General features: G+C 66.0%; 6 protein-coding genes across 8 annotated transcripts; 3 read left to right on the top strand and 3 right to left on the bottom strand.

Moving 5' to 3' along the window:
* Positions 1–130: 130 nt before the first annotated feature.
* Positions 131–4179, top strand: LBX2 (ladybird homeobox 2). The gene is made up of 2 exons (XM_086889293.1): positions 131–452; positions 3370–4179. The coding sequence occupies exons 1-2, from the start codon at positions 131–133 to the stop codon at positions 3756–3758; spliced, it is 711 nt and encodes a 236-aa protein (XP_086745419.1). The 3' UTR covers positions 3759–4179.
* Positions 4180–4552: 373 nt separating this feature from the next.
* TTC31 (tetratricopeptide repeat domain 31) lies at positions 4553–8779 on the bottom strand. Of its 3 annotated transcripts, XM_086889289.1 has the most exons (16): positions 8625–8779; positions 8389–8508; positions 8053–8318; positions 7857–7940; positions 7613–7690; positions 7362–7505; positions 7050–7278; positions 6823–6913; positions 6603–6744; positions 6100–6201; positions 5945–6017; positions 5714–5855; positions 5570–5644; positions 5059–5161; positions 4857–4946; positions 4553–4806 (listed from the first exon to the last, which is right to left on the bottom strand). In XM_086889289.1, the coding sequence occupies exons 1-16, from the start codon at positions 8743–8745 to the stop codon at positions 4618–4620; spliced, it is 2049 nt and encodes a 682-aa protein (XP_086745415.1). In that variant the 5' UTR covers positions 8746–8779; the 3' UTR covers positions 4553–4617. The 3 variants fall into 3 exon arrangements, with proteins under 3 accessions (XP_086745415.1, XP_086745417.1, XP_086745416.1); XM_086889291.1 differs by having other exon boundaries at positions 4718–4946; XM_086889290.1 differs by having other exon boundaries at positions 4718–4946; positions 5570–5855; positions 5945–6014.
* A 16-nt stretch (positions 8780–8795) lies between these two features.
* CCDC142 (coiled-coil domain containing 142) lies at positions 8796–13883 on the top strand. The gene is made up of 11 exons (XM_086889288.1): positions 8796–9112; positions 9414–9510; positions 9859–11205; positions 11284–11370; positions 11547–11711; positions 11779–11933; positions 12010–12174; positions 12270–12384; positions 12469–12646; positions 13101–13309; positions 13618–13883. Exons 1-11 carry the CDS (start codon positions 9065–9067, stop codon positions 13857–13859), a joined length of 2808 nt encoding a protein of 935 aa, XP_086745414.1. The 5' UTR covers positions 8796–9064; the 3' UTR covers positions 13860–13883.
* A 674-nt stretch (positions 13884–14557) lies between these two features.
* On the top strand, positions 14558–17480 carry MOGS (mannosyl-oligosaccharide glucosidase). Its single transcript, XM_086889948.1, has 4 exons — positions 14558–14963; positions 15057–15268; positions 15343–15533; positions 15640–17480. Exons 1-4 carry the CDS (start codon positions 14603–14605, stop codon positions 17345–17347), a joined length of 2472 nt encoding a protein of 823 aa, XP_086746074.1. The 5' UTR covers positions 14558–14602; the 3' UTR covers positions 17348–17480.
* Positions 17481–17611: 131 nt separating this feature from the next.
* On the bottom strand, positions 17612–19588 carry WBP1 (WW domain binding protein 1). The gene is made up of 4 exons (XM_086889945.1): positions 19428–19588; positions 19258–19360; positions 18822–18983; positions 17612–18430 (listed from the first exon to the last, which is right to left on the bottom strand). Exons 1-4 carry the CDS (start codon positions 19488–19490, stop codon positions 17868–17870), a joined length of 891 nt encoding a protein of 296 aa, XP_086746071.1. The 5' UTR covers positions 19491–19588; the 3' UTR covers positions 17612–17867.
* A 681-nt stretch (positions 19589–20269) lies between these two features.
* Positions 20270–22661, bottom strand: INO80B (INO80 complex subunit B). The gene is made up of 5 exons (XM_086889944.1): positions 22475–22661; positions 22191–22368; positions 21918–22039; positions 21569–21777; positions 20270–21266 (listed from the first exon to the last, which is right to left on the bottom strand). The coding sequence occupies exons 1-5, from the start codon at positions 22518–22520 to the stop codon at positions 20802–20804; spliced, it is 1020 nt and encodes a 339-aa protein (XP_086746070.1). The 5' UTR covers positions 22521–22661; the 3' UTR covers positions 20270–20801.
* Positions 22662–27347: the final 4686 nt, after the last annotated feature.

The raw sequence follows: 27347 nt of genomic DNA, 5'->3' as shown, positions 1-27347 counted from the left end.
TCGGTGGCTCCTCCTCCTCCTCCTCCCGGTATCCCGGGGCTTTAAGGCGGTGGAACGGGAATCGCGGGGCTGGGGGGGGGGAGGGGCGGCGGCGGCGGGTCCCGGTCCCGGCGCGGGTCCCGGTCCCGGCATGACCTCGGCGGGGGAGGCGGCCGGTTCCCCCCCGCTGCCCGCCGCGGTCGGTGGCCACCGGCGGAGCCCCCTGGACCGGCTCCCGCCCCCCGCCAACACCACAAAACCGCTGACACCCTTCGGCATCGAGGACATCCTGGGGCGCCCCCGCGGCGGGAGCCCCCCCGGGACCGGGACCGGTCCCGCCGCCCCCCCCGCCCCGACAGGGCCCCGCGGCGGCGGCGGCGGCTGCGCCCCGGCCTCGCCGCTCTGGGCGCTGGAGGAACTCGCCAGTAAAACCTTCCAGGGGCTGGAGCTGGGAATGCTGCAGGCAGCCGGAGGTACCGGGGCCGGGGGGCTGCCGGGGCAGGGGGGTTTTGTCGGGAGCGGGGCAGGCACCGGGAACCGGGCACCGGGCATCGGGCAGGTGGCGGGGCTGGAGGGCGGTGGGGAGGCCGTGGCGAGGCCAGGGACACCCCTCGTCCCCCGTCCCGGGAAGTTTCCTCCTTGTCCCAGAGGGACGAGCGCGGCTGGGAGGCCCGAGAAGCCGCCGGTGCTCGGCCGGGACACCGGGGACACGCGGTAGCCTCAGTCCGAAAGGAGGGAGAAGTCCCGGGGCCGGACACAGGGAACCGGAGAGAGCCCCGGCCCCGGTGAGCCGCCGCAGGCACCGGCAGAACCGGCAGCTTTATCGGGAGCCGCGGGACCGGGCTCGGCGCCGCCGAGTCGTGACCGTGACCGTGACCGAGCGCGGGGACCGAGCGGCGGATCGGAAACCCGGTACCGACCCCGACCCTCCGCGGGGACGGCGGCTCCGTCCGGGGCTTGGCACCCCCTGTACCGGTGGGCTCCCGCTCACGGACCCGGGCTCCCGGGTTCCGCCGAACCGGGAGGACAGACGGACACCGACAGACAGCACGGCGCCTCCGGGAACGAAAAAATCCCTTAGTGGGTTGGAGAGATTGACACGGACGGACAGATCGTTACTCCGGGATTAACGGAAAATCCCTCTCACGGATGGACACACGGACAGGCAAAGCACGGCGTCGCCGGGAATGAATAAAACCTTTAGCGGGACAGACAAACCGACGCGGATAGATCCAAAAAGGCTCCGGTAATTAACGTAGAAAACAATTACCGTCCCTTACAGAGACGGACAGTGAGAGTCTCCGTGCTAAACGTGAAAAAAAAAAACCCATTACCGGAACGGACAGACCGACAGTCACGGCAGAGCAGCGTGCTGGTAATTAACGGATACGGTTGGGCACAATGCGACTCACGCCGGTAACGAAAAACCCTTCGGACAGACGGACACGGACCGCTGGATCAACCCTCCCGTGAGTAACCGAACCTTCGTTACCGGCCGGACGGATGAACGAGAAGGGAGCCAGGCTCCGGTAATTAACGGGGAAAAAAATTCCCTAATTACGGAGAGGAGTAGCGGTAATTAAGGAAGCCACCATAGCGGGCAGACGGACGGACAGACAGAGAGGGGCTCCTGTGATTAACGAATAAACCAACCCGTTAACGGGCGGACAGACCAACAGAGCGGGGAAGCCTCGGGCGCCAGATTTTAGGGTAAAAAAACCTTTTATCTGACGAACGGACACGGCAAGGAACGAAATTAGTGAAATTATATTAAATTATTAATTAAATATCCCGTTACCGGGTGGACAGACAGACGTGAACGGGGGCGAAAAAAATTCCCTTTTCCGAGACAGACAGACGGACAGAAACGGGGCCGATCGCGGCTCCCAGAATTAAGGTAAAAAGGCACATTACCGGACGGACAGATCGACAGAAAAAGAATCGAAAATAAAATAACGAAAATAAAAATAAAATTAAAAAAAAAAAAAAAAAGCTTTACCGGGTGATCAGACAGAAAAATATCGGAACGATAGAGGCTCCCGAGGCGGAGGTAAATTCTCGTTACCGGCCTGACGGAAGGACAGACACGGGATTAATAAAAATGAACGAAAAAAAGCCCCGCTGCCGGCCGGACAAACACGGGAGAGACCGAGGCTCCCGGGAAGGGGGTGAAGCTCCGGTACCGGCCGGACAGATGGACACGGCCGAGCGGGGATCTCGGAATTAAAAAAACCCGGTCGCGAACCGGCCGCCGGTAACGGCGGAAGGAGCCGGGACTGGGGGGCAGATGGAGGTGCCGGCAATTCAGGTAAAACCTCATTACCGGGACGGAGCCACCGACACAGCCGGGACAGCCCAGGGCTTCCGTGACGAACAAAAACGGCCGCGACGGAAGGACGGACTGACAACGGAGCGATCACGGCTCCTGAGCGGGGGTAAATCCCCGTTACCGGGATGGGCGGACGGACAGAAACGGGGCCGATCGGGGCTCCGAGAGCGGACGGGAAGCCCCGTTACTGGAAGGCGGCATCGATCCGGTTTTTGTGACGGCGGTAAAGCCGTGCTACCGGGACAGACCCACCGACTCGGCCGGGACCGCCCGGGGGTTCTCTACCGAACGAGAAGTGGAGTCCGCGCTGCGAAGAGACCCCGGGAGCCACCGCTGTTACCGGGGGACGCACGGCCCGAGCGAGCCGCGTTACCGGGAAGCGGTCCGTGCCCGAGAACCGGAGGGGGAAAGAGATCGGGACCGCGATCGGGATTCCACCGGCGGCGCGGAGCCGTGCCCGGGGCGGCGATCCGCGTCTCTACCGGTGCCCACAGGTCGGACCCGCTGTGCTCGGGGCGGCTCCCGGTGTCTTTGACCTGACGCCGCTGTCCCCGCAGGTCGAGGCTCGGCGGTGCCGGTGCTGTCCGGGTCCCGGTGCCGGTACCCTGCCCCACAAACCCTTCCCCACCGGGCATCCCGGGGCCGTTACCGGTGCGATGCCCTGCACCCGCTGCCCCGCAGGCAGTACACAGCCGGGCGCCCGGGGGCCGTTCCCCGGAGCGGGTCCCGGTGCAGCTCCCCGTTCTCCGTGCCCTAACGCCGCTGTTTGTGCCCGAACCCCGCTGTTCTCCGTGCCCTAACCCCGCTGTTCTCCGTGCCCGAACCCCGCTGTTCTCCGTTCCCGAACCCCGCTGTTCTCCGTGCCCGAACCCCGCTGTTTGTGCCCGAACCCCGCTGTTCTCCGTGCCCGAACCCCGCTGTTCTCCGTGCCCGAACCCCGCTGTTTGTGCCCGAACCCCGCTGTTCTCCGTGCCCGAACCCCGCTGTTCTCCGTGCCCGAACCCCGCTGTTTGTGCCCGAACCCCGCTGTTCTCCGTGCCCTAACCCCGCTGTCTCCGCAGGTCCGTCCCCTCCGGGTGCCTCGGGCCCTCGCCCTCCCTGCAGGAAGCGTCGCAAGTCCCGGACCGCGTTCACGGCGCAGCAGCTGCGGGAGCTGGAGCAGCGATTTCGGCGGCAGCGCTACCTCTCCCCGGTGGACCGGGACGCGCTGGCGGCGCGGCTGGCGCTCTCCGCCGCCCAGGTCATCACCTGGTTCCAGAACCGCCGCGCCAAGCTCAAGCGGGACCTGGAGGAGCTGCGGGCGGACGTGGCCTCGCTGCAAGCGCTGCCCCCCGCCGCCCTGCAGCAGCTGGCCGGGCTGCCCGAGCCCCCCCCGGGGGCTCCCGGTACCGGCACCGGGACCACAGAGCCCGCCGAGCTCTCAGAGGAGGAGATCGACGTGGCGGACTGAGCCGAACACGCTCGGCTCCGCTCGGCTCCGATCGGATCCACCGGACCGAGACTGCTCCGTTCGGATCCACGCGGCACCATTCGGGCCGGCTCGGCTGAGTTCGGATTCACGCGGCACCATTCGGGCCGGCTCGGCTGAGTTCGGATTCACTGGACTCCCCGTTCGGCTCCGTTCGGGTGCACTCGGGTCCGTTCGGACTGACTCGGCTCCGCCACATCCGCTCGGCTCGGTTCCGAAAAGAGCCGAGCCCAGCCCCGCCCCCTCGGTGCACCCTTTTTCGGCTTTTTTTTTTTTTGTTGTTTGTTTCGTTTTGGTTTTTTTCGTCTTTCCATTGTTTGTTATTTTTTGGGTTTTTTTAAAATTTTATTTTCTATCAGCCCCGGTGTAAATATTTGCAATAAAGGCGACACCTTAATATGGACCCCAGAGCCCCCCACCCCCTACTTTTTTCCGGGCGAGCACCTCCCACCGCGGGCATTAATTTGTTTTAACCGGTGATTAATTACCGGCTGCGGCCGCTCCTGCCCCCTCAATTTGCATATTAATCAAATTGTATTTGATCTCACGCCTGTCACCCCCCTCCCTCCCCGAAGCCCCTGTCACCAGCCAGTGACATTACGGGAGGGTGGAGACCCCCCCTCGCTGTCCCCTGGGGCTGCAGTGACATGGGGAGCGAGGGGGGACAGCGAGGGACACGGGGTGGACAGGGACATGGGGGGCTGCAGCAGTGGGGGTCCAAGACAGCGATGAAGAGGGCTGGCAGAGAGATTGAGAGACACCAAAGGAAAGCCAGAGAGAAAAACAAATCTTTGATTTATTAAAAAAAAAAAAACCCAAATTGGTACAAATCCCTGAGGGGTCACAGGGAACGGGCACATCCTCTCAGCACAAGGGGCTGCAGGGTGGGCCCTGACCCCCAGCACCCCCAAGGCAGGAGGGGGACACACTCCCACCCCCAGCAGTGGGGGACAAGGCACAGGCAGGTACAGGCAGGTGAGGGGGAGCCCCCACAACAGAGCAGGGTCAACTGAGCCCCCCGGGGGTGGCCCTGGCAGCCCCCCCAACAGAGCAGGGTCAACTGAGCCCCCCGGGGGTGACCCTGCCCTTGGCACGGGGCACGGGGGCCGGGGTGGCGTGGACCGGGTGCTTGAGCTGCAGCAACAGCTTGCTGCCCTCCACGGTGGCACCCTGGGGACAGAAGGAGATGGCAGGTGGCACCGGGACAGGTCCCCTGCGGGGATGGGGTGTCCCAGGGCCACCCGAGGGGTAAGGGGGGGGTCCACAAGCCCGCCCAGCTCACCTGCATGGCCCTGAAGGCCTCCTCGGCCTCCGTCTTCCCAGAGAAGTTGATGAAGGCACAGCGGCGTCCTGGGAGCAGCCGCACGGAGCGGATCTCCCCGAACCTGGGGGGTACAGACCCCCAAATGTGGGGGGCAACAGTTAGAGATTCCAAAATGGGGAGGTGAAGGGTTAGAGACCCCCAAACCTGCAGGGTGGGAAGGTGAGAGACTCTCAAACGTGCAAAGCAGGTTTAGCAACTCCCATCCCAAAAACAGAGAGTGAAACACCCCCAAATCTGAATGGGGGAACAGGGACTCCTAAACCTGAGGAGGAACAGTTAAAGACACCCCAAGCCGTGGAACAGAGACTCCCAAACCTGGGGGTGGTGTGTGAGTCAGAGAATACTCCCCAAGCATCCTCTGCAGCTCGAAACCACCAAGAGAATGAGAGCAGGGACAGAGCTGGGGATCACCAGGGCTGTGCCAGGGGCTTGGGGTCCTGGAGGAGGAGCAGTCCTGGGGGTCACTCACCGGCCAAAGGCACCACGCAGCACCTTCTCATTGATGTGGGAGGTGACATTGCCCACCCAGAGCGGGAAGCAGTCCCTGCCAAGAGCCATGCTGGTGTTATCAGAGCCTGCACTCCCCCCTCCCCAGATCACCAGACAACCATACCTGGCAGGGTGGCTCGGTGGCAGCGTTGGGTGGCCACTGGCCACAGCAGGTCCCTGTCCCGGGTCTCTCTTGGGGGTCCCTGCGTTGCTTTTCTTCACGCTTGTGTCACCTGTGTCCTGGCAGCTCCTGGGTGTCCATCCCGCTGCCGAGGGGCCAAAGGGGTTCAGCGCCCACCGGGGACACAGGGATAGCCCCGGGGTCCCCCCCAGCCCACCCACCCCCGTCCCTTACCGGGGAGAGACAGCGGCTCCTTCGCCTTGAGCAGGAAGGGGGACACGGGGACACTGCCGGGGCTGCCACACTGCTGTGAGGGGACAGGGGTGAGGCATGGGGGGCACAGCAGGACAGGGGGCAGGGGCTAGGGGGGTTGGGAAAGGGGGTCTCACCAGCAGCAGGGCCCGGCAGGCCTTCAGCTGCGTGGCTGCCTCAGTGTAGGCCCCGTCCTGCCGCAGTAGCTCCTCGAAGGTGTGCACGGCTTCGGCGTAGCGCTGTGGGCCAGAGGGCACCTGCAGCCCCCTGCCTGGCCCCACGGGCACCCCACAGTGCCCACCCAGCCCAAATGGCACCTCAGAGCCTCACTGACACCCCCCAGACCGCTAACACCCTGCAGCACCCCCAGTCCGCTGCCCAGTCCTCCCAGCCCCAACTCACACCTAGTGCAAGTGGTCACCCCTGCTCAGCCACAGCACTCCTACACCCCTCCAGTTCCCCACAGCCCCCACCCAGACCCACCAGCACCCCAAAACCCCCAGTTTGTCTGAACACCACAGCACCCTGCAGCCACTCTGCAAACCCCATACTGCCTCCTGAAAGCCATCAACCCCTCACCCAGCTGTGGCACCCACCTCCTCCAGCCAGCCCCACAGTCCCTGGAACCCCCCCCAGGTACCTGGAGCCCCTTCAGGGCCTTGCCCTTGCGGAAGGAGCCCTTGGGCCAGCCTGGCCGCAGCGCCAGCGCCGCCTCCGCATCCTCCAGCGCCTCCTCGTAGCGGCCCAGCTTCTCCAGGCAGTAGGAGCGGTTCCCCAGGAGCCTGCGGGGATGGGGGTGTCACTGAGGCCTGCCCCTCCCACCCCACGACCTCTGCCTCACCCCAAGCCTCTCTGCTCACCGGTGCTCCTGGGGGTTCAGCTCCAGGGCGACGGTGAAAGCCCAAACGGCCTCGGTGTGCTGGCCCATCTGGGCTGCCTCGATGCCATGGCCTGAGGAGGCCACACAGGGCTGGTTGGTGAGGACACGGGGAGGGATGGGCCCCTAGCCCAGCCCCCCTGAGCTGGGGAGAAGCAGGGAGAGCCCCCAGCACCCTCCCCTCGCCCCTCTGGGGGTCCCTACACTGACCTGCAAGCGCCAGGCTCTGTTCTACTGTGCTGGGGCTGGGCGGCCTGGGCTGGAGGGGCTGGGGGGGCACAGGTTTCTCCACAGGCTCCCCACCCCCCTTCTCTGGCACCTTCCTGCTTGGCTCCACGCTCTGTGTCCCAGGGGAGCGGTCACTGCCCGGGGTGGGCAGCCGGACCTTCGCCTTCTCCCGTGCTTTGCAGACAAAACTGCAGCTCAGGTCCAGCTCCTCCTGGGGAAGCAGGGAGGGATAGGCAGGCAGAGCCCTGCAACCACTCAGGCACAGATGGCTCCTCTGTAGAGACTGTCCCTCACCTCTGTCACTGCTGTGTCCTCCGGCTCAGGCTCCCCCGAGGGATCTCTGGAGTCCCCAGGGCATGGGGAGGGCTCTGGGCAGCATCCCTCATCCTCAGCACCATTTTGGGGGGGTCCAGTGCCTGCAGGGCCACTTGGGGGGCTCTGCAAGGAGAGGGAGCGGGTGAGGTGGTGGGGCTAGGGGGAGATGGCCAGCCCCCACCTCTGAGGACCCCCCAGAGGAGCAGGAGGGGTCCAGACTGGTCACTCACTGGATCAGTGTTCTTTTTGTTCTTTTTGTTCTTTTTCTTTTGATCCACTTTCTCCTGTTTCTTCCGATCTTTTTGTTTCTGGAAAGGGAGCGCATGGACCCTTGAGCAGATGTCAGGCAGAGAAATGCAGTTCTCTCCCCAACCCCACCACCCTCAGCCCCCTCCAGCTCAGGGACCCGCTGGCAGCACCCCAGGATGAAGCAGTGACCCCAGATCCCCGCGGCCCTTCCCAGAGCTCACCCACCTTCTTCTTCTGCTTCTTCTTCTCCGCCTTCCTCTTCGCCCGCTCCTCCTCCGCCACCAGCTCCTGCGCGTTCCTCTCGGCTTCCTGCAGGAGGCACGCCCTGAGCCAGGGCCACCAGCTGGGACCCCTCTCGTGCTGCCAACCCGGGACCCCCCAGCCCCCGGAGAGCAGGAGGGGCGGCGGGGCCGTTCCCCACCTCTGCCGTGAGCCAGGTGTGGCGGGGCGTGGGCAGCCGGTCTAGCCGCGCATCCAGGGCGGTCGGAGAGCTCCGGGGGAGCTGCGGAGACGGCTCCCAGCACAGGAAGGACTTGCGGAAGCCGCAGTAGCTGTAGGGAACGGAGCCCTCCGCGACGGAAACGTCCAAGAACTGGAAACCTGCGTCGAACTCGTCCTCATCGTAATCCTCATCGTCATTTTCATCATCATCGTCATCATCCAGCTGGTAATAATCCACCCCGGGCTCTGGCAGGAGAACGGGCTGTGTAAGGAGCAGTCCCAGGCACCGGAGCCCGGCAGCCCCCGCCGCACTCACCGCCGTCCCAGAGCAGACACACGTCCCCCGCCTTGTACTTGATCACCGGCGGAGAGGGGCCCTGCGACGCCACCGAGAAGTCGCCGAAGCTGGACATTCGGTGCCGGGGGCAGAAGGGTGCTGTGGGAAGCAGAAACAGCCTTGAGCCGGCGGAGGCGGAACCGAAACCGGGCCGCCACCGGGCCCCGCTCTGGGCTCCCTTCCCGGCGTCCCCCCGGCCTTCCCACGGCCCGTACCGCCGCTCCAGCCAGCGGGGCCGGGCGTGCAGCCCCAGGGGCAGGCAGCGGGGGCAGGCCCGAAGCCGCAGCCGCCCAGCCCGGGCCCGTCCCGCTCCCGCGTCCCGCCCGAGCCCCGCATCGCCACGAGCCGCCGCCGCCGCCGAACTGCACCACGGGCCTACCGGAAACACGTCACGGCGCCGCTTGAGGCCGCCCGGCCACCATGTTGGATGCGGGCAGGACGGCGGCCCGGAGGGCCCGATCCGAGAGGAACCGGGGCTCCACATCCTCTCCCTCCGTCCCCGCCTGCCCCAAGGCCGTGGGCTCGGCCGGCCCCCCGCCGCTCGTCCTGCCCCTCACGCCGGGCTCCTCCTGGCGAACAATTTGGCCCAGCCCCTCGGATTAGCGAGGGCGCGGCCTAAGCCTCTTTGCTGCCGCCGCCCCCGGCATGGCCCGGCATGGACGCCGGCGGCGCTGAGCGGCGCGGCGGAGAGCTTTGCCTGCAGGTGAGGCCGCTCGGGGCAGGGGGGGCTCGGACACCCCTCGCGGGGCAGCGGCGGAGCCGGGCCGGTAACGGGGTGGGCAGGGGGGCACCGGGCCCAGGCATTGCTACATCTCCATGGCAACGACACAGGGGGCGGGGCGGGGGTGTGGCCAAAAGTGGCGAGCCCTGGTCGGGGGAGTGGCCACGGCGGGAGTCAGATGAGGCGTGGCAATGGGCGTGGTTATTGATGTAGTGGGCGTGGTCACGCGTGGCCCCGCGTCTCGCCCCGGCTCGGGGGTCCTAAGCCCCCTGTACCCCTCCAGGTGGGCGAAGCCGGTCTGGGCGGCCTCATTCTGCTGCTGCTGACGGCCCGGCCGGGACCGGGCGATGGGGCTGCCCGCGGGGAGCTGCCCGAACCCGGTGAGACCCCCGGGGACCACAATGGGGTGTGGTGTTCTGGGGGGCTGCGGGGATCCTCATAGGGTGCGTGGCCCTGGGGGGAGTGTGGAGGACCCTAATGGGGTCTAGGGTCCTTGGAGGGGGGCATTGATGGCGTGTCACGGGGTGTGGGGACACCAAGGGGCTGTGGCATCCTGGGGGACTTTTGGGGAACATGACTGGGTCCTGGTGGTGTCGGGGTTAGGGTGGCAGTGGGGCAGTGATGGGGCGATGTGTGCGGGTGCTGCCCCACAGCGAGGTTCTGCACACTGGGCGTCCCCACCCTACACCGTGGTCCCTGCCCCATGCTGAGGGTCCCGTGCCCCCCAGGCGGGTCGCGGGGGACCCTGGCACGCTCCTTGCAGCGGGCAGAGGCCATGCTGCGCAGCGTCACCCCGGGACTGCGGCGCCTGCTGTCCCCGCGGTCTTACCGGCGCGGCGACGGCGACGATGACGACGACGAGGATGAGGACGAAGCAGCGTCCGTCGTGGTCCCGTTGGAGCAAACCTTCCCAGGCCTGCGCCGCTGGCTCTGTGTCTGGGAGGACCCTCGCACCGAGACTTTCCTGGGGTACGTTCGGCCCCATCCCAGCGGCGCCGGTGACTTTTCTGGGGACGTCGCGCGGCAGCGCGTGGCGGCGCGGGGAGCGGCCCTGCACGCGCTGCTGCAGCACCGCCACCAGCTCCGCCTGGCCCGCGACTTCACTCGACGCCTCAAGGCCTCCTCCGAATTCCTGCGGCGGCTGCTGGCGCTGCCGGGGCCCGGAGAGCCCAGGAGCCCCGTGCCGGCGCTGCGGGAGCTGTGCCTGGAGCTGCGGGCGCACGCGGGGCACTGGGCCGCGCTGCTGCGGCGGCTGCGGACGGACGCGTGGCTGCGGGCGCTGCCGCAGCGCCGGGGCGAGGCCGTGGTGCACATGCGGTGGGCGCTGCTGCTGCCCACCCTGATGGCCACGCGCCTGGCCGGGCGACACATCGAGGGACGGCTGCGGGAGCTCGGCCGCCCCGGCACGCCCGCCCCGGCCTCTGAGTGCCTGGCTGACCTATTCCAGGGGCTGGAGATGTACAACCGCGTGGTGCAGGGGCTGGCGGAGGAGCTGGGCCCCGAGGTGAAGGCTCCCAGCGCCTTCACGGTGGGCGGGGTGCTGCGGCTGCTGGCGGCTGAGCGCGGCCGGGCCGTGGCCCAGAGGCTCCAGCCTCTCCTGTGGCCTCAGAACGGGAACATCAGGGACGGACACGTCCGCTGGGAGGACGCGGTGGTGCCGTGGCCACCGGGGCACGACGCGGCAGAGATGGGCACGGGGATGGACACAGAACCTTCTGGAGCAGAGGTGCCATCGGCGCTGGCGGCTGAGCTGCAGGCAGTGTGCCAGGAGGACGAGGAGCTGATGAAACACGTTTTTGGGGCGCTGGTGGCCTCAGCTGACAGCCTGTGGCAGCCGGTGCTGTCAGAGAGCCCCGAGGCGCCAGGACTGCGGCCGGGCAGTGCAGGTGGCTGGAAGGCCGTGCGGTGGCTGGACGCCGCCCGCGGCCCCGCGGTTGCCACACTGAGTGCCCGGTACCACCTGCTGCTCTGGGAGGCTGCGGGCGCCGTGCTGGGGGACATCCCCGGCACCCCTCCTGCCACCCCCAGTGCCACCCTGACCGCGGCGCGGGAGCTGAGCCGTGCGCTCGCTGTTGGTAGGTGGGGGTGCAGGGGGTGTGGGGGCTCCCTCAGGGTGTCCCCACCCTGCCCTGACCCCCGCTGTGTCCCCACAGCCCGTGTGCCCCCCGAGTGCCAGGAGGAGCTGGGGCGGCTCTGCCTGCGCCTGCTGTGCCGCAGCGTCCTCTGCAGCTGGGACACGGGTACGGGGGGCTGGGGGAGCACAGGGTGGGGTACAGGGGGTACAGGCTGTGCTGCAGGGCGTGGGGCACTTGGTGGATATGGGGTGAGGGAGCAGGGCACGCTGTGTTAAGTGTTGGAGATGGGGTGTGGGGTGCAAGCGGGGGATTTTGGAACCTTCTAACTGTTTCTGCTCTAGATTTTACCCGTGCTCTGGGCTCAGGGCTGTCAGACAAGTGCTTGGAGGCTCCAGGGGGGCCCCCGGGGCCGGGGTGCAGCCGCACGGCCCAACAGCTGCGGTGCCTCTTCCCAGCCCTGGCACTGGCCCTGCGCTGCCTGCGCCTGCTGCCCGCCCGCCCGCACGGTGAGAGGGGTCCGGGTGGGGGGCAGGTGGGTCTGGGGATCCTCTCCGTGCTGACCCCCACCCGCAGCCCCCCCCGGGGGTCTCTGCCTGCGGCTGCAGGTGCTGGCCCGGTGCCTGGCAGCGGTGGCGGCCGCCCACGCGTGGCTGACGGGCCGGGCCGGGCGGTACCTGGCGGCCTGGGCGCTGCCTCAGTTCCTGCTGCTCACCCAGGGAGACCTGCAGGTACGGGGGGCACAGGGGGCACGGGGCTCTGGGGGGACACGGGGGGGCTGGATTCACTCCTCCTGCTCCCCTCCAGGTGCTGAAGGCAGAGGCAGAGGAGCTGATGCTGCAGGTGAGCAGGACCTTCCCGGAGCCAAAGGACATTCACGGGGACAGCCCCCCTGAGCCACTCCCCGGCCCGGGATCCCCGTGGGAGCTCCAGCTGTGCCGGCAGATCCGAGACATGGCCAACAGCATCCAGGTATGGTGTGGCTGCAGGCCTGAGCAGGAGGATGTCTGTGTCACCCGGTGTCACCCGGTGTCACCCGGTGTCACCCCGTGTTCCCTGTGTCCCAGCGCTTCTCCGGGGACGTGCTCTGGATGTTCTCCACCAGCTGCAAGCGGCTCTCAGCCGAGATCTTTGACCAGACGATGCCACTGGGCCGGCACTGGCGGCTCAGGCCACGCGCTGGTGGGTGTTGGAGCTGGGGGGATGTGTGGGGTGCTCGGTGGGGGGCTTCAGGGGGTCACTGAGCTGGGTCCCTGTGTCCCCCAGAGCTGCCCAGCTCCCCCAGCGCGTACGCGGCGGCCGCGGTGCAGGCGGTGCTGGGGCAGGTGCTGCAGGGAGCCCAGGCCCTGCCCCACGATGCCCAGGTGCCCACCCTGGCACGGGTCACCACGGCCTTCCTGGAGGCCTGGATGGATCACATCCTGACCCGCCGGATCAAGTTCAGGTACTGGGGATGGGGCTCCACAGCCGGTGGGCAGTGCCAGGGGTCCCAGTGAGGTCCTGGCAGTCCCAGAGGCAGTTCCAGGGGTCCCAGTGAGGTCTTGGGGGTACCAGAGGCAGTTCCAGGGGTCCCAGTGAGGTCCTGGCGGTCCCAGAGGCAGTTCCAGGGGTCCCAGAGGCAGCTCCAGGGGTCCCAGAGGAGTCCTGGGGGTCCCAGTGGCAGTTCCAGGGGTACCAGTGGCAGTTCCAGGGGTCTCAGTGGCAGGTTGGCGTCCTTCTGCTGCTGCCAAGGGTTCCAGTGGGGCTCCTAGGGGTCCTGGTGACGGTGCCAGGGGTTCTGTGGGCAGCTGTGGGGGTCCCAGTGGTGGTGTTGGGGGTCTGATGGCAGTGCCAGAGGTTGTGGTGTGTTCCTGGTGGGGATTACAGGGGTCCCATGCTCACCCTGACCCCCATGGCAGCCTGCAGGGTGCCCTGCAGCTCCGGCGGGACTTCGAGGAGGTGCGGGAGCTGGTGTGCTCCGAGAGCTCCGGGCTGGCCCCCGAGGCCCGGCAGGCGCTGCGGGCCCTCTGCGTCTTCCGACACACGGACACGGCCGTGCGCTGCCTCCTGCAGCAGCCCGGGGGGCTGGGGGGACCCCCCCGGGGCTGGGGCGGCCTCCGGCGCTGCTGTGAGAGCGGGGTGGGGCGGGGTGGGGTGGGATGGGATGGGATCCATGGGATGGGATGGGATGGGATGGGATGGGATGGGATGGGATGGAGTGGGATGGGATGGGATGGGATCCATGGGATGGGATGGGATCCATGGGATGGGATGGGATGGGATGGGATGGGATGGGATGGGATGGGATGGGATGGGATGGGATGGGATAGGAAGAGGGATTGTACAAGGATGGGAATAGGAATTGGAATGGGGATGGGGATGGGAACCCCCACCAGGAGCAGGATCTGATATCCCAGCCTATCCATCCCTTCCCAGGCTCAGATGAAGGCGCCCACCCCCTGGAACCATCCATGGATCCTCTGCCTGGTCTGGACCCTCTGGAGGGGCTGGGCCCAATCCCAGGGACGCCCCCGCCGGCTCCGGAGGCCGATCTCCCGTCCCGTCCCGAGTCCCCATTCCCGGGCAGCCAGCAGCAGTGGCTGTCCCTGCGGCTGCACCGTGCCCGCCGCTGGCGTGTGCCAGGGCTGCCGTGTGTCGGGAACAGCCCTGAGGGCTGACCTGGAATAAACCTGGAAACACCATTGCCGTGGTTATGTCTGTATGGGATATGGGGTCTGGCATCCCTGGGGTGTGATCCTGGGATTCCTACTGGGACCGGTTGCTGGTGGGCAGAATCGAATTGGAACTTCTGTGGGGAGGCTGGTGGGACTGGAGAGTCCTGGAGGGGCTGGGGGTGCAGGATGGGATTCCCCTGGGGATCCTGGAGGGGCTGGGGGTGCGGGATGGGATTCCCCTGGGGATCCTGGAGGGGCTGGGGGTGCAGGATGGGATTCCCCTGGGGGTCCTGGAGGGGCTGGGGGTGCGGGATGGGAGTCCCTTGGGGGTCCTGGGGGACGCTGTGGGTGCAGGGTGGGATTCCCCTGGGGGTCCTGGAGGGGCTGGAGGTGCAGGATGGGATTCCCCTGGGGGTCCTGGGGGACGCTGGGGGTGCACAGCTGGGGTTCCAGAGTGGTCCTAGGGAAGCCCAGTGGGGTCGGTCCATGGGGGTCATTTGGGTATCCCCAGAGAGGTTGGGGAGATGAACAGGTATAACACAAAGGACGTGAGGAGGGTGGGCTGAGTGTCAGGGCCGGTCGGGGACACGCTGCGGTGTCCTTGTCCCCTCGGGGCCACTTTGGGTTCCGAAGGGTCCCCGGGAGGACCGAGCCTGCCCGTGCTCCTCCCGCCCGCCAGGGGGCGCTCGCGGAACAGGCCTCGCCACAGGTGGCGCGGCGCTGACGTCACGAGCGCGACAGCGCCGATGGCGGGCGAGCGGCGGCGGCGCGGCGGGGATGGACCCCGGGAACGGCCCCGCGAGCGGCTCCGGGACCGCGACCCGAAACTGCGGCAACAGCAAAAGCCGCCGCGAGGCTCCGGCCGGGGCCGGACGGCGCTGGCGCTTACAGCAGCGGCGGCAGCGCTGGCGCTGGGTCTGGCGGCGGCGGTGGCCGAATGGAACCGGTGGAGCGAAGCCTCCCGCCTCGTTACCCCCCATCCCGCGCCCCCCGCCGTCCCCCCCGGCTCCACCGGGCCTCTCGCATCGCCCACCTATTTCTGGGGCACTTACCGGCCCCACGTCTACTTCGGGATGAAGACGCGGAGCCCGCGCGCTGTCGTGACCGGTGAGGGGCGCGGGGGGCTCTGCCCCGGCCTGGGGCTCGTCCGGCCCCGCTCCCACCCCGAGAGCCGCCCGTGACACCTCCCCGCCCCTCCAGGACTGATGTGGCTCCAACACGGCGGCAGCCTGAGGCACACGAGCGAGCAGAACGATGGCGTGTCGCGATATGGCTGGCTGATGCACGACGGGGAGAATTTCGGAGTGCAGGAGATCCGCGATGAGGGGCTGGTGCTGAGAACCGAGTTCGTGAAGCAGCCGGGGGGACAGCATGGCGGGGACTGGAGCTGGAGGGTCACAGTGAAGATGGAGGTGAGGAGAAGAGAGAGGGAGATGGGTTGGGATGCCGGGGAGCTTTTTGTCATCCTCCTTTTCCCCCTTCCCAGGGCAAGGGCCCGGCCCCACTCCTGTCCCTCTTCTTCTACGTGGCCACAGACGGGCAGGGGACGCTGCGGCCAGTGCTGGAGAACGGAACACGGCTGGCAGCCGTGGCAGGGACAGCGGAGGAGCTCGGGGACTTCACCCTCACCTTCCTGCCCCCCACCGGGGAGGGTGGGGAGGGGCACAAATATGCCAGGTGAGTGGGCTGCGGCCCCCAAACTGTCTGTGTCTCCTCCATCCTCACCATGCCCCCTCCACGTCCCCACTTTGTCCCCCACCCCTGACTTTCGTCTCCCCCCCAGTTACAACTTCCTGGCCGCGGGGGTGCCGGGGCTGCACCGTCTCACCGACCTCGTCCGGCAGAGCCTCCACGAGAGCTCCGTGTTCTCCCCACCGGGCCGACCCCGCCGCCGGTTTTTCGGGGTGTCCAGCACTGGGGGCTTGCCTGGGGAGCCCCTGCGGGGGCAGCTGCTGCTGCACCAGGTGACGCTGGAGCCGCCGGCGGTGCTGGAGGTGACGCTGGAGTCGGGCAGCGCGGCAGGGGTGCGGCGCGGGCGGCTGGCGGGGCCGGCGCTGAGCGCGGCGCTGGCCCGCCACACGGCCACCTTTGAGCAACGCTTCGAGGACACCTTCGGGCTGGGGGCACGCGGGGTGTCCCTCCCGCAGCGCCGCTTCGCCCAGGCGGCGCTCAGCGAGATGCTGGGCGGCATCGGCTTCTTCCACGGCCGCTCCCTGCTACGCTCGGAGCGCCGGGAAGAGCCGGTGCCCGGCGCCGAATCCACGCTGTTCACGGCCGTGCCCTCGCGCTCCTGCTTCCCGCGTGGCTTCCTGTGGGACGAGGGCTTCCACCTGCTGCTGCTGGGCCGCTGGGACCCCGCGCTGGCTCGCGACATCCTCGCCCACTGGCTCGACCTCCTCAATGCCGACGGCTGGATCCCGCGGGAGCAGATCCTGGGGGACGAGTCACGGGCCCGAGTGCCCCCCGAGTTCGTGCTGCAGCACAGCGAGACGGCGAACCCCCCGACGCTGCTGCTGGCGCTGGAGCGGCTGCTGCCCGACGCGCCCCTGCCCTACCTGCGCCGCCTCTTCCCGCGCCTGCGCGCCTGGTTCGAGTGGCTGAACCGCACCCAGGCCGGCCCCGAGCCCTTCACCTTCCGCTGGCGCGGCCGCGACGCCGACCCCGAGCGCTTCCTGAACCCCAAGACTCTGTCGTCGGGGCTGGACGATTACCCCCGCGCCTCTCACCCGTCTGCGCAGGAGCGGCACCTGGACCTGCGCTGCTGGATGGCGCTGGGGGCCCGCGTGCTGGCGGCGCTGGCCGAGCGCCTGGGCGAGCCCGCCGCGCCCTATCGCGACACGGCCGCGGCCCTGAGCGACAACGACTCGCTGGACCGGCTGCACTGGGCGCCTGAGCTGGGCACCTTTGCTGACTTCGGCAATCACAGCGCCGCCGTGGCTCTGCGCTGGCACCGCCCGGCCCCCGTGCCCGGCAGGCCCCCGCCGGCCCCGCAGCTGCGGCGGGAGGTGCGGGAGGCGCCGCGGCTGCAATTTGTGGGCGCTTTGGGCTACGTCAGCCTGTTCCCGCTGCTGCTGCAGCTGCTCCAAGCGGACTCCCCGCGGCTGCCGGCGCTCCTGGGCTCCATGCGCAACGAGAGGCAGCTCTGGACGCCCTTCGGGCTGCGCTCGCTGGCCCGCGACAGCCCCTGGTACTTGCGCCGCAACACCGAGCACGACCCCCCGTACTGGCGCGGCTCCATCTGGGTCAACATCAACTTCCTGGCGCTGCGGGCGCTGCGCGGTTACGCGCAGACGGCGGGGCCGCAGCGGGAGCGCGCCGCCGAGCTGTACCGGGAGCTGCGCCACAACCTCGTGGCCAACGTGTTCCGGCAGTACGAGGCCACCGGCTTCCTGTGGGAGCACTATCGGGACAGCGATGGCGCCGGGCAGGGCTGTCACCCCTTCGCCGGCTGGTCCGCGCTCGTCGTGCTGGCCATGGCTGAGGATTATTAATGTGGGGGGTGGTCCCTGTGCCCCCCCTGCCTGCCTGCCTGGTGTGCTCAGGGTCAGGGGAGGTGTTGGAGGGCTGTGCCAGAGCTCCTCTGCCTTCCCTGCAATAAATCTCTGTGACTGCGGCCTCCTGCCAGCCGTGTCAGGGTGTCACGGCGTCACCTTTGCTGGCCCCAGGTCACACTGGTGCCCCTGTGCCACGGGGGGATGTTTGGCACTGTGGAGTCAGGGGTCACCACGCAGCACAGTGCAGCCATCACAAGGGGCGATGGTACTTCCACATCTCTTTAATGGTGAGAGGATGCCAGGACCACCCACCCCACCGCCTCGGGCACCCCCTGGGCGATGGGGCCCCCCTGGGCAGCAGCACCGGGGTCACAGGGGAGGCCCCACAAGCAGTTCGGAGGTGAGGGGGCTCCAGCAGGACCCCGCCACACTGCAGGGTGGGTGGCAGTCGGGGTGAGGGGCCCCCAGGGGCTCCGTGATGAGTCCAGACCCCGGTTGGGGGTCCTGGGGGGGGGGCTCAGACAGGCAGCACGGGTGAGTTGGGCCCCCCACCACCCCCTGGTTCCCCACAGCCCTCGGGCTCACCCTCCTCTTCCTCTAGGCCCCGGCCCACCTCGATGCCCGAATCCCCCGTGAGCCGCCGGTGCCGCCCGGGGCAGCCCCCTAGCACCGCTCTGCCCCCCCCATCCTCCATCCCCTCGGTGTCGGAGCAGGGGCGGCCCTCGGCTTCACAGAAGTCCGGGGGGACTTGTTTGGGGGGGCCCCCGCGGGCCGGCGGCTCCTCGGGCAGGGGCAGGTCCCAGCTGGCACCGGTGCCGGTGCTGCTGGAGCCACCGTCACGGCCGGTGCTGCCACCCCCTGGGCCCGGGCCGGGCTCCGGGTCCGTCTCGTCGGTGCCCGGTGCCGAGAGCGAGGAGCTGCTGGGGGAGGAGGCGCAGGAGCAGCCGCAGGAGCAGGAGCTGCAGCCCCCGGAGGAGCCCGGGGACAGCGAGGGGCTCCCGGGGCTGTAGGGCGGCGGCGGCGTCCCGGGGCGCTGCGCCACTTCCTCGTACGCCGGGAGCTTGAAGGAGGCCAGAAGCCCTGAGGGGGGAAGAGGTGGGGTCAGGGGGACATCGGGGACACGGGGAAATGGCACTGAGAGGAGGGAGATGGAGGGCACAGCTCAGGACTGGGCAGAGCTGGGGCAACGGGGGGCTCAGTGGAATGTGGGGGACGGAGCTGGAGAGCACAACCTAGGGCAGGGGTGGGGATGTGGGGCTGGGGGCGAACATGGGACACTGTGGGGCAGGGACGGGGAATCCAGGATATTGGGGGGTGGCCCAGGGGGTTTGACTCACTGAGATCCCCCATGAAAATGGTCAGGCACGAGGGGCTGGGGGTCCCAATTCACTGAGGAGCCCCATGGCGGGAGCGGGTGCTGGCAGAGGCTGGGATCGGGGGTAGGGGGGAAGTTGAGAAGCCCCTCACTCACGGAGGTCCCCCGAGGACGGGGGGTACTGGCAGGCACCGTGGTAGGCGATGAGGTTGATCTCACGCTGCCGCTGCTGCTGCTGCAGGCGCAGCTTGGCCCGGCGGTGCCGGAACGCGCAGCAGCAGCTCAGCAGGATCAGGATGGTCCAGAGCAGCCAGAACCCTGCGGGAACGGGGGCGCGGAGCGGGGGGGTCACCCTCACATAGAGCCCCCATTCCCATGGGGAGTCTCACTGCAGCCCCCAAAACCTCCCACAACCCTCAGAGCCCGCCCCAGCTCCCGCAGGGCTCACACGGAGCCCTCAGCCCCGACACATCCCTAACCCTGACCTTCCCGAGCCGCGGGACCGCCCCGGGGAGTCCCGGCTGGTCCCGAAGCCGTCAGCCCGCCCGGAGCCCCCGATCCGCCCGGTTCTCCGCGATCCCCCCGCACTCACACCACAGCTCGTAGTAGTAGGTGCAGCAGCCGCTCTCCCCGCAGCAGTGCCCGGTCTCGCACACGTAGGGCCGGTTGTTCACCCCCGGGCAGAACTCCCGGGCCTGCGGGCACGGCCGCACCGTCACCGCGGCCCCGCGCGCGGCCCCCCCGCCCCGGCCCGCCCGGTACCTGCGGGTGCTGCCGGCCCAGCAGCGCGGCCCAGGCCCCCTCGGCGCTCCCGGGCCGCTCCATAGCGCCGCCGCCTAAAGCCCGCCGCGGCCCCGCGCCCGCCCGGCCGCGGCCCCCGCCGCCCGCAGCAGCCGCCGCCGCCCCGTCGCCATCCCCGCCGCCATCGCGGCCCCCGCGGCCGCCGCCGCCGCCCGGGCCGGGGCCGTCGCCGCCGCCATGACGCCCGGCCCGAAATCCCGCCCCTAGGACCACCGGCGACCAATCAACGAGTGCTCTGCGGGCGACAGCCAATCGACGCCGTCATCGCCGCCCGGCTGCAGCCAATCGCGCGCCGTCTGCCTGAGCCTCACGCCCAACAACAGAGACAAAGGAGCCGAGCCCCGCCCCTGCCTTGATTGGCGGCCCCAACAGCCAATCGAAGACACAGCACCGCCCTCAGGATGCTGATGGACAGCTTCACTGTCCAATGGGAGCTCAGCCCCGAGCTCGACGGAGGGCGCGGCCCCCCGGCCCGCCCTGGGGTGGGCACTCGGCACAGCGCGACCAATTGGCGAGCAGGCATCGCTTCGTTCGTCTGATTGGCAAAGTGTCCGACCAATCAGCGCCGCCGCTCTCCGCCGGGCAGTGTCCCAGCCAATGGGTGCTGCCGGAAAGCGCCCCGCCTCCCGGGACCGCGGGACTGACCATAACGCAGCGGGGGTGGGGGGGAGTTGGACTGTTCCACAGCTCTGCCGGGGCGGGGGGGGGTCTGTACCATAGTGCTTCCGGGGGGGTTTCGGACTGTACCACAGCGCTCCCGCAGAGTCGCGTTTCCTCCCCATCCCAGCAGGCCCACACACGGCTCCTTCAACAACAGCCTTTAATCAGCTTCGTGACAGCAGGACCCGTCCTTTCTGGGGACCTCTTTATCCCCTCAGGACCCCCCTCAGCCCCTGACGGCGTCCCCAAGCCTCTGTGTCCACGGTGGAGAGGCTGGAGCCCTCTGGAGCTCCACATCCCGGCTGGCCGTATCCATTGGTGTCCATAAGGAACTGCAGCCAGCCGGATCCCTTTGTGTCCACGTGGAACGGCCAGAGCCTCTGTGTCCGCAGCAGAGGGTTTGAAGTGCCCTGTTCTGGCCCTTTGGGTCCACGTGGAAGGTCTGGAGCTCCCCACAACCCTCCGAGTCCACAGTGGAGATCCACAGATTCCTCTTCTGGCCCTCGGTGTCCATGTGGATGATCCAGACCCCTCGGTAGTTCCCCATACGGGCTGGTGATCTGGCCCTTTGCATCCACAGCATGGATCCACAGAGGATCCGTAGCCCCCCGAGAGGGTCTGCATCCCCTGGAGAGGGTCTCTAGCCCTCGGAGAGAGCCCCCTCTGGGAGCAGGGTCACCCCTGGCTCTGCAGCAGCTGCAGGTTGCGCTGGTAGCAGCCCAGGCTGCAGAGCGGGCGCCCGGTGCGGGCGCAGCTGTAACGTTTGGGGTTGGTGCAGCCGGGCACGGCGCAGGGCTGGGCGGGGGGCACGGGCGGGGCGGCGGCGGCGGGCAGCGGCAGCGGCAGCCCGGCGGGGAAGGACACGGTGATGCCGTCGGCGGCGCTGCGGTAGTGCACGACGGGGCAGGGCGCGGGGCGGGCGCGGCGCTCGCGCAGGGCCCTCACCTTGGCCTTGTGCGTGCGCGTCAGGCGCTCGATGGTTTGGTTCTTGCTCTCCTCGGCCTTGCGGGCGGCCTGGAGCCGCCGGCGCCGCGCCCGCTCCTCCCGCTTCTCCCGCATCTCCTCCGTCACCTCCTTGGCCTTGGCGCCCATGGGCAGCTGCAGCAGGGGCTGGCTCTGCTGCTTGTGCAGCAGCGCGCGCTGCGGGGGCACGGCGGCGCGTCAGGGGGACCCGCACCGCTCCCCGTCCCCAACTCGGGGATCCAACCTGGCTCTCCACCCCTTCCAGGGCTCCCCAAGGGCTCCAACTGAGCCCTGCAGTAGTTCTGGGGTCTCTGCAGCCCTTCCAGATCCTCTCAGCCATGGCCCAGTGGCTGTGAGGCTCCCCCATCAGCCCAGCTCCCTTTTGGAGCACCCCAGACCCCCCAGCCCCCTCCCAGCCCTGTGCCAGCAGCTCCACAGCCCCCACAGACCCCTCAGCCCTGCCCCCCGTGCCCCCTGACCTGCCGGGCTGTCAGGAGGGACTCGTCCACCTCCCTCTTGATGTCGCCGTTGTCGTCCAGCTCCCCCCTCTCGAGGGCCGCCAGCCAACGCCGCTCCTCCTCCTCCTCTTCCTCCTCCTCTTCCTCCTCCTCCTCCTCCTCACGGGGGGGGAAGCAGCTCTCAGGGTCCAGCTCGGGCAGTGGGGAGGGGGCCAGGTTGCTGTCCTCATCTGGGGGGGGTGGCCGGGATGGCAACAGTCACAGAGGGCGGGGGGGTCACACCGCCCTGGGATCACTGGAGCACCCCCTCCCCGCCACTCTGAGCTTCCCCTGCCCTCCCCAGAGCCCCCCGTGAGCCCCCCCTGCTCACCCAGCCAGGCCCGGTACTGCTCGATGGGGACCCCCTCGCTGGGCTCCTCCTCGTCGCCTCCCAGCAGAGGGGAGGGGGACGGCGAGTGCGGCCCTTCGGGGACCACCGTGAACGTGGGGACGCTGCAGGGGAAGAGAGAGGAGTTTAGGGACGCTGGTGAGGCCGGGGCGGGGGGTCTCGGTTAGGGGGACACACAGGAACACCCCCGGCCCAGCCCCCACCTCTTTTCCCACATTTTGGTGCCCGGGATCTGCCCCCCAGCTCCCTCCTCACCTCTTGGTGCCCAGGATCTGCCCTCCCAGCTTAATCCGGAGCCGCAGCCGGGGCTGCCGAGGGGGTTCGGGACCCGGGGGCGGCCCCGCCTCGTGGTGGTGCCGTTTCTTGTGTTTTTTCTTGTGTTTCTTGTGCTTCTTCTTGTGGCCGCCATGGCCGCCTGCCTCGGCCTCCTGCCCTGTGAGGGGGGACACAAGGTCAGCGAGGGGTCCCTGCGGGCCCTGCTCCGCCGGGGAGCGACCCCGCAGTCCCCACGGACCCTCCCCGGTCCCGCGGCCTCTCACCGTGACCGGCGGCCTCCATCCCGCCGCTCCGCCAGGCCCTGCGCATCCGGCTGCGGGGGACCCAATTCGGGACGGAACACTTCCGCCCGGATTAACTTCCGCCCGGACTCGCTTCCGCCCGGATTCACTTCCGCCCGGACTCGCTTCCGCCCGGACTCCTTCCGCCCGGACTCACTTCCGCCCGTTATCCGCGGCGGGTGACGCCGCGACCGCCATGTTTGAAGCGGGCAGGTTGTGCTCTGTCCCGGGGGGAAACTGGAGCCGCGGGTGCTTTTGGACCGCCCGGGGCAGGTGTGTGAACTCAGGTATGAACTCAGGTGTGAACTCACACAGGTGCGAGCTGTGGGGTCCTGGGGGGCCGTTCCTGCCCAGCCGCGGGTCCTGCGGGCGATGCAATCCCGGGGGTACCGGGAAGGGCAGTGCCGGTGGGTCAGGGGGTGATCCTGCCCCTCACCTCACCTCACCTGCCCCAGGTGAGGCAGTTCTGGAGTGCTGCTCCAGCTCTGGGCTCCTCGGAACCTGGGGCTCCTGGAGAGGGCCTGATTTGGGGGTGATTTGGGGGTGATTTGGGGTCTGGAGCTGTTCCCAGACTGAGGGACCTGGGTCTGGTTTGTCCGGGGAGAAGACTGAGGGAGTACTTCATCAATCCACACAAATAATCCCAAATATCCACACAAAACCCTCAAATACTCACCCAAATATCTCAAACATTCACGGAAATCTCTCATCTGAGAGCAGATACCATCCATTCACACAAAAACCCCATTGATCCCCACAAAAACCCCATCCAGCCCCACAGAAAATGCCATCCAGACACACAAAAACCCCATCCAGCCCTTCAAAAACCCCATCAATCTCCACAAAAACCCCATCCAGCCCCAGAGAACCCATCCATCCCCACAAAAAACCCATTCCATCCACACAAAAACCCATCCAACCACACAAAACCCCATCCAGCCCCACAAAAAACCCTTAAATCCACACAAAAACCCATCCAGCCCCACAAAAACCCCATCGATCCCCACAAAAACCCCATTGATCCCCACAAAAATCCATCCCGCCCCACAAAAACCCATCCAGCCCCACAAAAAACCCTTAAATCCACACAAAAACCCCATTGATCCCCACAAAACCCCATTGATCCCCACAAAAACCAAATCCAGCCCCACAAAACCCCATCCATCCCCACAAAAAAACCTTAAATCCACACAAAAACCCCATCCAGCCCCACAAAAACACATCCAGCACCTCAAAAACCCCATCCAACCACACAAAACCCCATCCAGCCCCACAAAAACCCCATCCAGCCCCACAAAAACCCCATTGATCCCCACAAAAACCAAATCCAGCCCTACAAAACCCCATCCATCCCCACAAAAAACCCCATTGATCCCCACAAAAACCCCACTGATCCACACAAAAACCCCATTGATCCACACAAAAACCCATCCAGCCCCACAAAAACCAAATCCAGCCCCACAAAAAACCCTTAAATCCACACAAAAACCCATCCAGCCCCACAAAAACCCCATTGATCCCCACAAAAACCCCATTGATCCCCACAAAAAACCCCATTGATCCCCACAGAAACCCCATCCATCCCCACAAAAACCTCATACAGCCCCACAAAAACAAATCCAGCCCCACAAAAACCAAATCCAGCCCCACAAAAAACCCTTAAATCCACACAAAACCCCATCCAGCCCCACAAAAACCCCATTGATCCCCACAAAAACCCTACTGACCCACACAAAAACCCCATTGACCCCCACAAAAACCCCACTGATCCCCACAAAACCCCATCCAGCCCCACAAAAACACCTTGAATCCACACAAAAACCCCATTGATCCCCACAAAAACCCCATCCAGCCCCACAAAAAACCCATCCAGCCCCACAAAAACCCCATTGATCCCCACAAAAACCCCATTGATCTCCACAAAACCCCATTGATCCCCACAGAAACCCATCCAACCACACAAAAAACCCTTAAATCCACACAAAAACCCCATTGATCCCCACAAAAACCCCATCCAGCCCCACAAAAAACCCATCCAGCCCCACAAAAACCCCATTGATCCCCACAAAAACCCCATTGATCTCCACAAAACCCCATTGATCCCCACAGAAACCCATCCAACCACACAAAAAACCCTTAAATCCACACAAAAACCCCATTGATCCCAACTAAACCCCATTGATCCCCACTAAACCCCATCCAGCCCCACAAAACCCCATCCAGCCCCACAAAACCCCATCCAGCCCCACAAAAACCTCATACAGCCCCACAAAAACCCCATTGATCCCCCCCAAACCCCATTGATCCCCAAAAAACCCCATTGATCCCCACAAAACCCCATTGATCCCCACAAAATCCCATCCATCCCCACAAAACCCCACTGATCCCCACAAAACCCCATCCAGCCCCACAAAAACCCATCCAGCCCCACAAGAACCCCATTGATCCACACAAAACCCCATCTATCCACACAAAAACCCCATCCATCCCCACAAAAACCCCATTGATCCCCACAAAAACCCCATCCAGCCCCACAAAAACCCCATCCATCCCCACAAAAACCCCATTGATCCCCACAAAAACCCCATCCAGCCCCACAAAAACCCCATCCATCCCCACAAAAACCCCATTGATCCCCACAAAAACCCCATCCAGCCCCACAAAAACCCCATCCATCCCCACAAAAACCCCATTGATCCCCACAAAAACCCCATCCAGCCCCACAAAACCCCATCCAGCCCCACAAAAACCTCATACAGCCCCACAAAAACCCCATTGATCCACACAAAACCCCATTGATCCCCACAAAACCCCATCCAGCCCCACAAAACCCCATCCAGCCCCACAAAAACCCCATCCAGTCCCACAAAAACCAAATCCAGCCCCACAAAAACCCCATTGAGCCCCACAAAAACCCCATTGAGCCCCACAAAAACCCCATTGATCCCCACAAAAACCCCATCCAGCCCCACAAAACCCCATCCAGCCCCACAAAAACCTATCCAGCCCCACAAAAAAACCTTAAATCCACACAAAAATCCCATTGATCCCCACAAAAACCCCATTGACCCCCACAAAAACCCATCCAGCCCCACAAAACCCCATTGATCCCCACAAAACCCCATTGATCTCCATAAAAACCCCATTGATCCCCCCAAAACCCCATTGATCCCCCCAAAACCCCATTGACCCCCACTAAACCCCACTGATCCCCACAAGAAGCTGTCCCCGGGATGTCCCCACGGTGCCCAGGGCAGGATAAACACAAATCCCGGCCCAGCCCGGGCCAGAGCTGCTGCCCCCCACGGAAGGGACAAACCCCGGGACAGCTCAGCCGGCCGGGTGTCACCTCTGGCCTGGTGACATCGCCAAAGGGCCCTCCCCACCCCCGCGGCTCCGGGGTCTGGGGGTTCCCGCTGGGGTCACACGGGTGTCACACGGGGATGTCACACGGGGATGTCACCCACAGATGTCACACACAGATGTCACACACGGGGATGTCACACGGGGATGTCACACACGGATGTCACACGGGGATGTCACACACGGATGTCACACACGGGGATGTCACACGGGGATGTCACACACGGATGTCACACACGGGGATGTCACACACGGATGTCACACTCGGATGTCACACACGGGGATGTCACACACAGATGTCACACACAGATGTCACACTCAGATGTCACACACAGATGTCACACACAGATGTCACACACGGATGTCACACACGGGTGTCACACACGGGTGTCACACACAGATGTCACACACAGATGTCACACACAGATGTCACACACGGGTGTCACACACGGATGTCACACACGGATGTCACACACGGATGTCACACACAGATGTCACACACGGATGTCACACACGGATGTCACACACGGGGATGTCACACACGGATGTCACACACAGATGTCACACACGGGGATGTCACACACGGGTGTCACACACGGGGATGTCACACACGGATGTCACACACGGATGTCACACACGGATGTCACACACGGGTGTCACACACGGGGATGTCACACACGGATGTCACACACGGATGTCACACACGGATGTCACACACAGATGTCACACTCGGATGTCACACACGGATGTCACACACGGATGTCACACACGGATGTCACACGGGGATGTCACACACGGGGATGTCACACACGGATGTCACACACGGATGTCACACACGGGGATGTCACACACGGGGATGTCACACACGGATGTCACACACGGGGATGTCACACACGGATGTCACACACAGATGTCACACTCAGATGTCACACACGGATGTCACACACGGATGTCACACGGGGATGTCACACACGGGGATGTCACACACGGATGTCACACACGGGGATGTCACACACAGATGTCACACACGGGGATGTCACACACGGATGTCACACACGGTGATGTCACACACGGATGTCACACACGGATGTCACACACGGGGATGTCACACACGGATGTCACACACAGATGTCACACGGGGATGTCACACACAGATGTCACACACGGATGTCACACACAGATGTCACACACGGATGTCACACACGGTGATGTCACACACGGATGTCACACACGGATGTCACACAGGGATGTCACACACAGATGTCACACACGGATGTCACACACAGATGTCACACACAGGGATGTCACACGGGGATGTCACACACAGATGTCACACACGGATGTCACACGGGGATGTCACACACGGGTGTCACACACGGGTGTCACACACGGATGTCACACACGGATGTCACACACAGATGTCACACACGGATGTCACACGGGGATGTCACACACGGATGTCACACACGGATGTCACACACGGGTGTCACAC

The sequence above is a fragment of the Cyanistes caeruleus genome, chromosome 5 (genome assembly GCF_971803275.1).
Source record: "Cyanistes caeruleus chromosome 5, bCyaCae1.hap1.1, whole genome shotgun sequence".
NCBI lineage: Eukaryota > Metazoa > Chordata > Aves > Passeriformes > Paridae > Cyanistes > Cyanistes caeruleus.
This window is presented reverse-complemented; position numbering and strand designations above follow the sequence as displayed.

What these genes read in the sequence shown, in the direction of transcription:
- LBX2 (XM_086889293.1), top strand. Translation starts at nt 131, where the DNA reads ATGACCTCGGCGGGGGAGGCGGCCGGTTCCCCCCCGCTGCCCGCCGCG. An exon ending in AATGCTGCAGGCAGCCGGAG is followed by an intron (nt 453 to 3,369) that starts GTACCGGGGCCG and finishes CTGTCTCCGCAG; the next exon opens with GTCCGTCCCCTCCGGGTGCC.
- TTC31 (XM_086889289.1), bottom strand. Translation starts at nt 8,745, where the DNA reads ATGCGGGGCTCGGGCGGGACGCGGGAGCGGGACGGGCCCGGGCTGGGC. An exon ending in AGGACACAGCAGTGACAGAG is followed by an intron (nt 7,279 to 7,361) that starts GTGAGGGACAGT and finishes CTGCTTCCCCAG; the next exon opens with GAGGAGCTGGACCTGAGCTG. An exon ending in TGCCCCGTGCCAAGGGCAGG is followed by an intron (nt 4,807 to 4,856) that starts GTCACCCCCGGG and finishes GGGGGCTGCCAG; the next exon opens with GGCCACCCCCGGGGGGCTCA.
- CCDC142 (XM_086889288.1), top strand. Translation starts at nt 9,065, where the DNA reads ATGGACGCCGGCGGCGCTGAGCGGCGCGGCGGAGAGCTTTGCCTGCAG. An exon ending in ACATGGCCAACAGCATCCAG is followed by an intron (nt 12,175 to 12,269) that starts GTATGGTGTGGC and finishes CCTGTGTCCCAG; the next exon opens with CGCTTCTCCGGGGACGTGCT. An exon ending in GCGGCTCAGGCCACGCGCTG is followed by an intron (nt 12,385 to 12,468) that starts GTGGGTGTTGGA and finishes TGTGTCCCCCAG; the next exon opens with AGCTGCCCAGCTCCCCCAGC.
- MOGS (XM_086889948.1), top strand. Translation starts at nt 14,603, where the DNA reads ATGGCGGGCGAGCGGCGGCGGCGCGGCGGGGATGGACCCCGGGAACGG. An exon ending in GGGTCACAGTGAAGATGGAG is followed by an intron (nt 15,269 to 15,342) that starts GTGAGGAGAAGA and finishes CCCCCTTCCCAG; the next exon opens with GGCAAGGGCCCGGCCCCACT. An exon ending in GAGGGGCACAAATATGCCAG is followed by an intron (nt 15,534 to 15,639) that starts GTGAGTGGGCTG and finishes TCTCCCCCCCAG; the next exon opens with TTACAACTTCCTGGCCGCGG.
- WBP1 (XM_086889945.1), bottom strand. Translation starts at nt 19,490, where the DNA reads ATGGAGCGGCCCGGGAGCGCCGAGGGGGCCTGGGCCGCGCTGCTGGGC. An exon ending in CTACTACTACGAGCTGTGGT is followed by an intron (nt 18,984 to 19,257) that starts GTGAGTGCGGGG and finishes CCGTTCCCGCAG; the next exon opens with GGTTCTGGCTGCTCTGGACC. An exon ending in CCCGTCCTCGGGGGACCTCC is followed by an intron (nt 18,431 to 18,821) that starts GTGAGTGAGGGG and finishes TTCCCCCCTCAG; the next exon opens with GGCTTCTGGCCTCCTTCAAG.
- INO80B (XM_086889944.1), bottom strand. Translation starts at nt 22,520, where the DNA reads ATGCGCAGGGCCTGGCGGAGCGGCGGGATGGAGGCCGCCGGTCACG. An exon ending in GATGGAGGCCGCCGGTCACG is followed by an intron (nt 22,369 to 22,474) that starts GTGAGAGGCCGC and finishes CCCCCCTCACAG; the next exon opens with GGCAGGAGGCCGAGGCAGGC. An exon ending in CCCTCCTGACAGCCCGGCAG is followed by an intron (nt 21,267 to 21,568) that starts GTCAGGGGGCAC and finishes GTGCCCCCGCAG; the next exon opens with CGCGCGCTGCTGCACAAGCA.